This window comes from Cebus imitator, unplaced genomic scaffold (assembly GCF_001604975.1).
Source record: "Cebus imitator isolate Cc_AM_T3 unplaced genomic scaffold, Cebus_imitator-1.0 Scaffold48, whole genome shotgun sequence".
NCBI classification, from domain to species: Eukaryota; Metazoa; Chordata; class Mammalia; order Primates; family Cebidae; genus Cebus; species Cebus imitator.
The window spans coordinates 7,569,153-7,581,576 of NW_016107363.1; the positions used below are offsets into that span (position 1 = coordinate 7,569,153).

The following is a 12,424-nucleotide window of genomic DNA, read 5'->3' on the forward strand; positions in this document are numbered from 1 at the left end:
CCAGATTAAGGGGTCAAAAAAAAAAAAAAAAAAAAAAAAAAAAAAAAAAAAAAAAAAAAAAAAAAAAAAAGAAAAGAAAACAAAAAGAAAGAAAATGCTGTTGTGTTACCTATAAGCCCTAATTGGTATTCAGGGAAACTAGAAGCTTTGGGGTAGTATATAATTTAAAGAAAACAACCTGTTATTTCTGTCAGAAAGCTGACTTTTAATAAAGTGACATTCCAATGAAATTACCCTTTCTACCTATTATTTTTGGACTAGCTGGTCAACAGGGCATGCCCTGGGTAAATTTTGAAGGATGAGTCTCCATCCTTATAACCAAGACTCCACTTCTTGCCAGTTGGGCCCAGGATAATAATCTATGATTTCATTATTTGGTTACTCACTTAAACTGTATTAAGGGACTCTCAGAGAAAACATGGGCCACCTGGCCTCTGGAAGGTAAAAATAAGAAACCATTAGTACTGATGGCAATTCTCATCCATATTTTCTTTCTCACATGCACATTCTCGCTCTATCTCAGTAGAACTTATCTTCTGTGTTATTCTCTGTATAGCTGCTTCATTAGTATATCTCTGAAGGTATGTTAGCTCTATTCAACTGTTCACATGGTCATTCGCTAGGGAAGCCTTGATTCCTGAGTTCAAAAAAACACATCAATTGGCCAGGTGCAGTGGCCTACGCCTGTAATCCCAGCACTTTGGGAGGCTGAGGTGGGTGGATCGCAGGGTCAGGAGTTTGAGACCAGCCTGTCCAATATGGTGAAACCCTGTCTTTACTAAAAATACAAAAAAATTAGCCAGACATGGTGGCAAGTGCCTGTAGTCCCAGGTACTCTCAAGGCTGAGGCAGGAGAATTACTTGAACCCGGGAGTTGGAGGTTGCAGTGAGCCAAGATTGCACCACTGTCCTCCAGGCTAGGGGACAGAGTGAGACTCTGTCACAAACAAACAAGCAAAAAACCCCACATCAGTTGAGTAATATAGATTAACTCTAACCATTGAGCCCAAATTCTAATTCCTGTGAAGAACATCTGATTGGTCTAGCTTGGAACAAATATTCACTTTAGGTCTAGTAACTTATAGCTGGGAGGGCCAAGCCAGAGTAACACACATGAGCATTAAAGGCCAGGAATGTAGTTCTCAGAAAGGGTCATGACCTGGTAATGCAGTGTACTTTTAACAGTTAGGACTCTGGTGTTTGCTTCCTTCTTTCTGCATTTTTGGACATGATGAAAGATAATTTTATTTATTTGTATAATGATGGCCATTTACTCCAGCACTATTTGTTGAGTTATCCATTATTTCCTCAATGATTTGTAATGCTTTGTCCCTTTAGTCTTTCTGTTAGTGAAGACTTGTGAATTGATCTTAAAATGATTTCATTTTTCTTTCTACTTTTAATCACAGTCATTTGATCATTTACGTTTAATGGAATTATTGACACATATAGATTTAAATCTACCATCTTGTTCTTTTCTATTTGTCTCCTTTGTTCTTTGTCCTTTTTTTTTTCCTAGTTGGATTTGGATTAATTGAATTTTTTTTTGATTCCATTTTATGTCCACTGTTGGCTTATTGGTTAAACACTCCCTATTTTCAGTGTTTGTGCTAGTGTTCATAGTATCATCCATCTCTAGTTTATTACTGAATATCTTCAAATAATTTTATTATATAGTGTAAGAATCTTTCAAAAGTACAATTCTACCCTCTCTCTCGTGCTTTTATATATTTCACTTCATATGCCATAAATCTATAATACATTGTTTCTATTTTTATTTTAGACGATAATTTATATTTTAGAGTGATTAAATATAAGAAAAAAGTCTTTTATTTTCATCTTTTTCCCATTTTGGGACCTCTTTGTTTCTTTATGTTTCTGTTTGGTTTGACATTTCTTTTGCCTGAAGAATGTCCCTTAACACTTCATGTGAACAGGTCTACTAACAGCAAATTTACTCAGCTTTTTTCTTTTTCTGGTCTGAAAAAAAAATTTGTTTTTAAATTGATATGTAATAGTTGTACATATTTCAGGGATATGTGTGATATTTTAATATAGTCACTCCATGTACAGTGATCAAATCAGGATAATGGGGTATTCACTTTAAACATTTATATTTTCTTGTAATCCAATTCTTCTAGCAGTTTTTAATTATATAATAAACTATTTTTCATTACAGCTACCTACTGTACTATCAAATGCTAGATCTTATTATGCCTTCTACTTAACTATATTTCTGTATGTATTAACTAACCCTGAAAAAATCTTTATTTCTTCTTCATTTTGAAAGATTTTTTTTTTCTTTGCTGAGTTTATAATTCTGGATTGACAGTTGTTTTTTGCTTTTGTTTTGGGGCTTTTTTTTTTTTTTTTGTCTTTTGAGATGTCACTTAATTGCTTCTGACCTACATAGTCTGATGAGAAGTCTACTCTAAGTCTTACTTTAAAAGTTCTTCTTTATGTAATGTGTCTTTTTTTTCCTCTGGAGATTTTCCAGTTATTCTGTCTTTAGTTTTCAGCAGTTTGATGTGTCCAGGTGTGTTTGCACGTGTGTGTGTGTGTGTGTGTGTGTGTGTGTGTGTGTGTGTGTTTTGAGATGGGGTCTCACTTTGCCACCTAGGCTGGAGGGTAGTAGTGCAATCATGGCCCACTACAGCCTTCACCTCCTGGGCTCAGACAGTCCCCCTGCCTCAGCCTCCTGATATAGCTGGAACTGCAGGCATCCATAGTGTTCCCACCTCCCATCATTTGGAACAGCTTTGCTGATAAACAATTTATGTACCATAAAATTTACCCTTTTAAATTGTACAATTCGGTGATTTTTAGTATGAAATGCTATGCTTAAGAAATACCAATACATTTTAAAAGTCATTTACCATTAATAGCCTAAAATCAAAGAACAAGACATTTTGTAAGAAATGAATACTGTGAATATATGTTAAAATGTTAAAAGAATACATTTCATTAAAAATTTTCTGATCTGTGATATTTATATATGTTGTACTTTCCAAGAATAAAAAAGACAACTTCAGTTAGGGAACCACTGGAGTGGCAGTAGGGGTAAACTTTCTAATGTACTTTCAGCTGCAATGTGTGTTTTGCCTTTACTTCTTCCAGGATTCTTGGGAGTATTACTGGCCACAAACGTTAATTTTCCAGCCTGGAGTTTCCTCAGTCATGTAGATAGTATAAGTTTATACCCTAAACCTGTATGAGATATAGACCCACAGCTACACATTCACATTTTCAGGGGATACTTTTTTCTAGCCAGATATGAGATAGCAATCAAAACATTTCCTTCTTATCTCTTTATGCATAGGGTTGAAATTTTTCTGTCGGTGACTTCACTAGGGTTTTTGTGAGTTTCAGCTTTATGCAAAGGTCTCAGTTCTTCCCGCATATGGACCCAGTGAGCCTCTAGGTTATCAGACTGACACTCTACCCAAGTCCAGCTGTTAGTTTAGCTCACACACTTACTGTTCTGGATTTTAGTTTTATCTGTTTTGGCACCTGTGTTTTTTCTGTATGTATGTATTAGATATGTGTGAATATACGTATGTGTCTTTTAAATGCATGCTTCAATTAACCTGTGCGTTTAAAATAATGTCATATTTTATCCATCAGTACTAGGAGGAAGAAGGATTTTTAGCCAGTCATGCTGTTGGGACCATAGTTTATAATTAATCATTGTGCTTGCTCTTTATAATTTCCAACAGTTTGTCTGTTTATAATATTGTGCAGTGGCTGAGAGCAGTTCAGACCCTGGAGTCAGGGTATTTGGCTTCAAAATTTCCTCACTTTCTGTCTTGAGATTTTGGTAATGTATTTGACCTCTCAATACCTCAGTTTTCTCATCTGTAAACGAAAATAACTCTTAGCTCATAGAAATGTTGTGAGAAAGCACTTAGCATATAAGTGCTCGATAAATGTTTTTTATAATTATATTTGAATATCTCATTTTAATCTACATCTTAAATTCTGGTTTTGCTTTGTTTTAACCATGATGAAAATACTTACTGTGTCTCCTCTGTGGAGGTAGGAAGGAAATAATAAAATGCAAAGTAGTGTGTTCTTTTTTAGTGTTTATACATTGCCTTGGCTACTTAATAGCAAAGCTTATTTTCTTCAAAATTACTACCCCTGTCCGAAGCATAGATAATGCTGCTTTCTTCAGACTGCTCAAAAATCTCAAATCAAGGCTAGTATTATTTTCACGCCTAGAGTAAGGCATACTTAGAATGCAAATACCATGGCCTGGCCTTATTTCTATGATGGACACAACAATCTAATTTTCCAGTATTCACATAAGGTTATATTAAATAGGAGTCAAATTTGTTTTGGAGTAGACAAGAATCTCTAATTATTGGATAACCAAGAACATTTAGGCATTACCAAGAACATTTATTAACATTAGAATGTTAATTTATAGGTGTTGTTAACATTTTACAAGGGAATGAACATACACTGTATTTTTCCAATAATAAGGACATGAAAGGAAGAAAATAATGTCTCTTTAAACAGGGGCTTGAAAGGTACTAAAAGCATCTACTAGTCTAATTACTAGGTAACTTGTATGAAAAAGTAACTTTCTTGTTTGCAGAATGCCCTTGCTTTCTTTGCTGCGGTAGGAAAAGTAGATTTTAAATACCGTCTGGACCTTTTTGTACTTTAAATAGGATTTGAGCACAATTAGAGCCGGGAAAGAAAACATCCAGTCAGCTAGTTTTGTCTCTGGGGAAAGAAAAAAACTAAAAGAACACAGTTATCTGGGAATAAATTAAAGAGTTTATTCATAGGGAAGGGGGATTTTAGCCCTAGAAGCTGTTGGAATAAAAGAGAATGGGAAAGCTGAAGTGACACGGGACAAAAACTTCCTTTTCTGTGCTATATTTTCAAAAGAAAATTTAATGTACTGCACTGAATACAAGAGGAACCTAGGACAGTCAGATCATCCATGAGGAAGAGGAAGGCACATCCTATTTTACACATCTGATTCATGAATCATATATTTTTGAACACAAAGTCTTTACTAACTCAGAAAAAGCTTCCAAATAGATCTCAAATATACACCACCCCTAAACTTGGACACAGTTTGTAATTCTACCCATAATCTGAGGAAATCCCTTATGCTAGTGGATCTCTTGTTTTAAATTATTATCAAATATTTTATAGTATTATTTTCATATTATGTTAACAGATGTCATGTGCTGACATGTCAAGTTACCATGAAGACAGTATATTATGTTGGGAAGAACAGAGCTCACAGATTCACAAGGTTCTACTACTTCGAACACTGAACTAGTTGAACCTTGGGCAGGGTACTTCCTGAGACTGAATTTCTTCATTTGAAAAATAAATACGAAAAAAAGAGACTCCTTTTAACTTTTTTCTCATAGGACTTTTGTAAAAAGTAATCCTGATAATGTATGTGAAATACTTCGTATTTGTACAGATTGATGGTGATGTTTATTATTTAAATTATATAATTTAAAATAAATCTCAATGTTTATGTGTTCCTCTCAGAATTTTTCTTATTATATTCTAGGCCTTTAATGATTGACCCCCAGGGTCAAGCCAATAAGTGGATCAAAAACTCTGAGAAAGAAAATCAGCTTAGTGTTATTAAGCTGTCAGATTCAGACTATATGAGAATATTGGAAAACTGTATTCAGTTTGGAAATCCACTTCTATTAGAAAATGTTGGTGAAGAACTGGATCCATCTTTGGAGCCTTTACTGCTTAGACAAACTTTCAAACAAGGTATAAAGCAATTACTATTAATCTGAAAGATGATTGAATTATTCTTGAGGCATGAAAGAGGCCTTACTACATAAATTTAATAATAATGTTAATAACTCAGAACTTCTGGGTCATTTGCGTGAAAGGAAATTTCGAACAAGCTCTCGGGAATGAACCTTAGCTAGGTATTCTAGGATAAATACCTTGCCCTCCCTTTGTTGCCTTAACCACTGCTGTCTAGATTGTTGTTCTAGAGAGAACATAAAGAAGTTGAAGCCAGCTTGAAATTCCTTTATCTTGTGACCTTTGACCACAAAAAAACTATTGTTATGAATAGTCAAACTTCAGGTGTGTTATGAATAGTCAAACTTCAGGTGGTGTCAAACTTCAGGCCTCAAGTGATCCTCTTCCCTCAGCCTCCCAAAGTGCTGGGATTACAACAGTGAGCCACCATGAATAGTAAGAGTGCATGTGGGCCTAAGCTGTTTTTATCTTTCTGTTTATAAAAATTTGTCTCTGCCAAGTACTATTACCTTTAAGAGCTTTAGTCATAGCCGGGCGCGGTGGCTCAAGCCTGTAATCCCAGCACTTTGGGAGGCTGAGACGGGTGGATCATGAGGTCAAGAGATCAAGACCATCCTGGTCAACATGGTGAAACCCCGTCTCTACTAAAACTACAAAAAATTAGCTGGGCATGGTGGCGCGTGCCTGTAATCCCAGCTACTCAGGAGGCTGAGGCAGGAGAATTGCCTGAACCCAGGAGGCGGAGGTTGCGGTGAGCCGAGATCGCGCCATTGCACTCCAGCCTGGGTAACAAGAGCGAAACTCCGTCTCAAAAAAAAAAAAAAAAAGAGCTTTAGTCATTTACATGTATTTTAGAATCATGATTGAAAATTGATGAAGAAAGCTCAAAAGAAATCTTCACTTATAAAGCTGTATGACAACTGGAGAAAACGTTCTTAACCCAGAAAGAGTCCTGCTGTATAACTGCTTACTTGCTGCTGTGTCTGTGACTTTTGCCACTCCTGTTTTCTATGTGTTATTATCATTTTGAGACAAAGTCTTGCTCTGTCTCCCAAGCTGAAGTACAGTGGTGCAATCTCAGCTCACTGCAATGTCTGCCTCCTGAGTTCAAGTGATTCTTGTTCCTCAGCCTCCAAAGTAGCTGGTATTACGGGCATGTGCCACGATGACACCCAGCTAAGTTTTTTTAGTATTTTTAGTAGAAACGGGGTTTCACCATGTTGGCCAGGCTGGTGTCAAACTCCTCACCACAAGTGATCTGCCTGCCTTGGCCTCCTGAAGTGTTGGGATTATAGGCATGAGCCACTAAGCCCTGACCTGTTTTCTGTTTTAAATTACTTTAGGATGCCTTATTTGTAACCTAGGCAAGGCCACGTAAGTACATAGGGTGATGGGCCATGTAACTGACTCACTTGTTAGGCATTTGTTTTCTGATATCTAGGTGGCATTGATTGCATCAGACTTGGTGAGGTCATTATTGAGTATTCCTTTGATTTCAAATTTTACATCACCACAAAACTGAGAAATCCACACTATATGCCAGAGGTGGCTACAAAAGTGTCTTTGCTGAATTTCATGATCACTCCAGAAGGACTTGAAGATCAATTACTAGGTATTGTTGTTGCAAAGGAGAGGTATGTATTTTCTTAGATGCTTCTAGATGATTTAAAGAGGAATATTTGTAGGCCATTAATATTTTTGTTTTGTGAATATTTTAAAACTTTGTCAAATTTATATTTTGTTACTATAATAATCACACAATCCTCTAAAATAGCCATCTGTAACAAGTAAGTTATAAGCCAACCATGATATATTGGGGTTTTAGTATAGGCAGTTGGGTTCAGGTTAACATGCCATTGTTACAGGAAAGGGATTCTGATCCAGAACCCAAGAAAGGGTTTTTGGATCTTGTGCAAGAAATAATTCAGAGTGAGTCCATGGAGTAAAGTGAAAACAAATTTATTAAGAAAGTAAAGGAATAAAAAAATGGCTACTCCATAGACAGAGCAGCCCCAAGGGCTGCTGGTTGTCCATTTTGATGGTTATTTCTTGATTGTATGCCAAACAAGGGGTGGATTATTTATGCCTCCTCATTTTAGACCATATAGTGTAAATTTTTGACATTGTGATGACATTTGTTAACTGTCACGGCACTGGTGGGGTATAACAGTGAGGACAACCAGAGGTCACTTTTGTGACCATCTTGGTTTTGGTAGGATTTAGCCAACTTCTTTACCGTAACCTGTTTTATCAGCAAGATCTTTATGACCTGTATCTTATACTGACATCCTATCTCATCCTGTGACTTAGAATGCCCAGCCATTTGGGAATGCAGTCCAGTAGGTTTTAATCTCATTTTTCCCAGCCCCTACTCAAGATGGAGTTGCTCTGGTTCAAGTGCCTCTGACACCATGACTTCTGACTTGTATCTGAATGAGCCAGAAATTTCACCTCTAGGAATCCATGCTATGAACATAAACAGAAATACATTCATTTTTATGTATATACAGGACATTAATAATAAAATGCTTAGCAAAAGAAGGAAAAAGTAGCATATAAAACTATATGCAGAATAGGTAATATTTTGTTTAAAAAAGATGGATGTTTATCTACATACATAAAAAGAGTAAAAAAAGATTGGGAAGGAATACACCGCAATGTTAAAGTAATTATCTCGGTGGTGGTAAGATTATGGGTAATTTTTATTGTTTTCTTTACATATGTTCGATTTTTAAGTTTCAGTGTACATGTGCAGAAGGTGCAGGTTTGTTACATAGGTAAACGTGTGCTAAGGTGCAGCAAACCACAAATAAACCCATCACCTAGGTATTAAGCCCAGCATGCATTAACCATTTGTCCTGATGCTCTCCTTCCCCCATTCCCCCTGACAAGCCCCAGTGCGTGTCGTTCCCTACCCTGTGTCTGTGTGTTCACATTTTCAGCTCCCACTTACAAGTAAGAACATGCAGTGTTTGGTTTTCTGTTTTTGTGTTAGCTTGCTGACAGTAATGGCTTCCATTTCTCTGCAAAGGACATGATCTTGTTTTTGTTTTGTTTTGTTTTGTTTGTTTTTTGTTTTTGAGATGGAGTTTTGCTCTTGTTGCCCAGGCTGGAGTGCAATGTTGCCATCTCAGCTCACTGCAACCTCAGCCTCCCAGGTTCAAGTGATTCTCCTGCCTCAGCCTCCCAAATAGCTGGGATTACAGGCATGCACCACCATGCCCAGCTAATTTTTTGTATTTTTAGCAGAGATGGGGTTTCTCCATGTTGGTCAGGCTGGTCTTGAACTCCCAACCTCAGGTGATCTGCCCACCTCAGCCTCCCAAAGTGCTGGGATTACAGGCGTGAGCCACCACATCCAGCCGACCTTGTTCCATTTTATGGCTATGATGTATTTCATGGTATATATATACCACATTTTCTTTATCCAGTCTATAATTGATGGGCACTTAGGTTGATTCCATGTCTTTGCTATTGTGAACAGCGCTGCAGTGAACATGCATGTACATGTACCTTTATAATAGAGTGATTTATATTCCTTTGGTATATACCTGATAATGAGATTGCTGTGTCATATGGTATGTCTGGTTCTAGGTCTTTGAGGAATCACTACAGTCTTCCACAATGGTTGAAATAATTTATAATCCCACCAACCATGTAAAACCATTTCTATTTCTCTGCAGCCTCACCAGCATCTGTTGTTTCTTGACTTTTTAATAATCGCCATTCTGACTGGCATAAGATGGTATCTCATTGTGGTTTTGAATTACATTTCTGTAATGATCAGTGATGTTGAGCTTGTTTTCATATGTTTGTTGGCTGCATAGATATCTTCTTTTGAGAAGTGTCCTTTGCCCACTTTTTAATGGGGTTGTTTCTTTCATGTAAGTTTGTTTAAGTTCTTTGTATATTCTGTATATAGGCCTTTGTCAGATGGATAGATTGCAAAAATTTTCTCCCATTCTGTAGGTTATCTGTACATTCTGATAGTTTCTTTTGCTGTGTAGAAACTCATTAGTTTAATTAGATCCCATTTATCAATTTGTGCTTTTGTTGCAATTGCTTTTGATGTTTTTGTCATGAAATCTTTGCCCGTGCCTATAAGATGGATTAAAGACTTAAATGTAAAATCTGAAACTGTATGTATTCTTTTTTTTAATGAGGAAAAACATTATGATACCTGGAAGGGCTACTAGTGAAGAATTGCTTCTGGAAGGAAATCTGATTTCACTTGAAGCTCAGTGTAACATTATCAAGTGGTCTAGTAAATGAAATCAAATTAAAAGTGAAAATATGTAACCATGAGGTGTTTCTTCCAATATTTAAATCCCACTTGTAGAGTGTCTAGTACAGAACCATGTCATAACATATGCTATTCCATGGTAGACTGTGTTATTTTGAAGTTTCATCCCATTTTTGTTTGACATTAAGTGTTTTGACGTCAGTGCCAATTTAGCCTTTCACTTAAAGAGCCAGTTTTATGACCAGTCATCCTCTCACTGTTTGCTACTATAGAAAATATGATGAAAATGAGACTTCATGGTGACAAAATCAAGAAATAGATAAGAAGTCCATACTTTGAGTGTCTTCTCCAGTTCTTACTCTCACATAGCAGCTATGCCATATGGATCAATCTAATGTATTCTTAGACTTACTTTGTAGCACATGTTATTGCCACATTTCACATGTATACAATTAATGCTTTTTTTTGCTTGAACTTCTCAAATAGTTATGTGTGTGAAAGTATTTTTCCTTTAAATTAAAGCAATTAATCACCTTAGTGTGTATTAGATGTTTACAAATTTGTAATATGTAGTACTCAAATATAAATTTAGGTAAGACTATAAATTTTGACTAAATGTTTCTATCCTTTTAGACCAGAATTAGAAGAGGAACGAAATGCCCTTATTCTTCAGTCTGCAGCGAACAAGAAACAGCTGAAAGAGATAGAGACAAAAATTTTGGAAACATTATCATCATCAGAAGGAAACATTTTAGAAGATGAAAGTGCAATTAAAGTCTTAGACTCTGCCAAAATGATGTCCAATGAGATAACAAAGAAACAGCAGGTGAAAAAAGAATCCTAGAAATCTTTTGATTCTTAAGATTCTGATTTGCTTCCAGTCCCCAAGGAAGATGCTGGAGTAGGCTTGCTGGAAAGGAAAAAGAAAATGATAAAATACCCAAACATAAATTTAAACTCATAAGAGAATATCTTACCATTATTTAAAACCTGGTCTGATCTATAAGGTATCTATGTGCAGAAGAAATATATTTAGGATGAATGCTTTAAAATATATTTATTATTATTGGATAAGTAAGGTATTAGGAGTATTAGATAGGTATTATTGGGTAGGTAAGGTAGGCTACTTGGGTTCATTCAAGTTTTAATTGACTCTTCTTTGAAAACTTGAATTTGAGAGCTTGTCTTATCTCTGTTCCTTATTGGAGTTCTTGATGCAGTTAGTTGCTGGTTGATTGAACAATAAGGGGTTCTAGGAGTAAATAGAGATTCCTAGACATTAATTCCAACATTATCATGTCATTTGTCAGGAAGGCAGGTATGAGAGTTGAGGGTGGCAGGTAGAAGAAGAGAGGCAAGTAGTCTATAGCCAATAATGCATTGATTGCAAGTTCACCTAACTCAGCTGAATGATGATGATGATGATGATAATGATGATTTTTGAGATGAAGTCTTGCTCTACCTCCAGGCCGGCGTGCAGTGGTGCGATCTCGGCTCACCGCAACTTCTGCCTCCCAGTTCAAGTGATTCCCCTGCCTCAGCCTCCCCAGTAGCTGGGACTACAAGCATGCGCCACCATGCTTGGCTAATTTTTTTTTTTTTTTTTTTTTTTTGTAGAGACGGAGTTTTACCCTGTTAGCCAGGATGGTCTTGATTTCCTGACCTCTGATCTGCCCACCTCAGCATCCCAAAGTGCTGAGACAAAGCTTCACTCTCTCGCCCAGGCTGGAGTGCAGTGGTGTGATCTCAGCTCACTGCAACCTCTGCTTCCTGGGTTCAAGTGATTCTCCTGCCTCAGGCCTCCCGAGTAGCTGGTATTACAGGCGCCTACCACCATGCCTGGCTAATTTTTTGTATTTTTAGTAGAGATGGGGTTTCATCATGTTGGCCAGGTTGGTCTTGAGCTCCTGACCTCAGCACCCACCTTGGCATCCCAAAGTGCAGGGATTACAGGCATGAGTTACCGTGCCCAGCCCCAAATGATATTCTTTTTATAGAATAATACAATATTATAAGCAGAAAAGGCCTTAGCAAGCACTTATTTTCTGTACTTTATAGTTGAGAAAAATAGGTCCCAGAAAGGTCGGCTGAGGCTCAAGTTTACACAATTATATGGTATTACAGAATGACTTCTGTAAGCTAACGTTACTGATCTTCAGACCTTTTGGTTTTCCTTGGCCCAACCAATGAGTTAAGTGCTCCTTCACTTTAGGGTAATTAAAAAATAAAAAGAAACCTGAACAGAGATTGCACTAATCACTCAGCATCTCTGCACTGCTCCCACCCCACAATACACCCTTGTGCTGGGACAGAGGACTTTCTAAAGGTCTAGGCACCCTTCCCCTTTGGATAGATTTATTTTGCATGAATGTGATGGTCCTCACTCTTGTTACTTGTACTATTTGGTGTTTTATGATT

At 36.8% G+C, this 12,424-nt stretch overlaps 1 protein-coding gene across 1 annotated transcript in view; it reads left to right on the forward strand.

Moving 5' to 3' along the window:
• The window catches only part of DNAH12 (dynein axonemal heavy chain 12), a 247,904-nt gene that overhangs the window by 168,738 nt on the left and 66,742 nt on the right, over positions 1 to 12,424 (forward strand). The window contains exons 54-56 of the mRNA XM_037738118.1: positions 5,546 to 5,760; positions 7,205 to 7,397; positions 10,640 to 10,832. Coding sequence (XP_037594046.1) covers positions 5,546 to 5,760; positions 7,205 to 7,397; positions 10,640 to 10,832 — 601 coding nt within the window. The remainder of the gene's footprint in view (positions 1 to 5,545; positions 5,761 to 7,204; positions 7,398 to 10,639; positions 10,833 to 12,424) is intronic.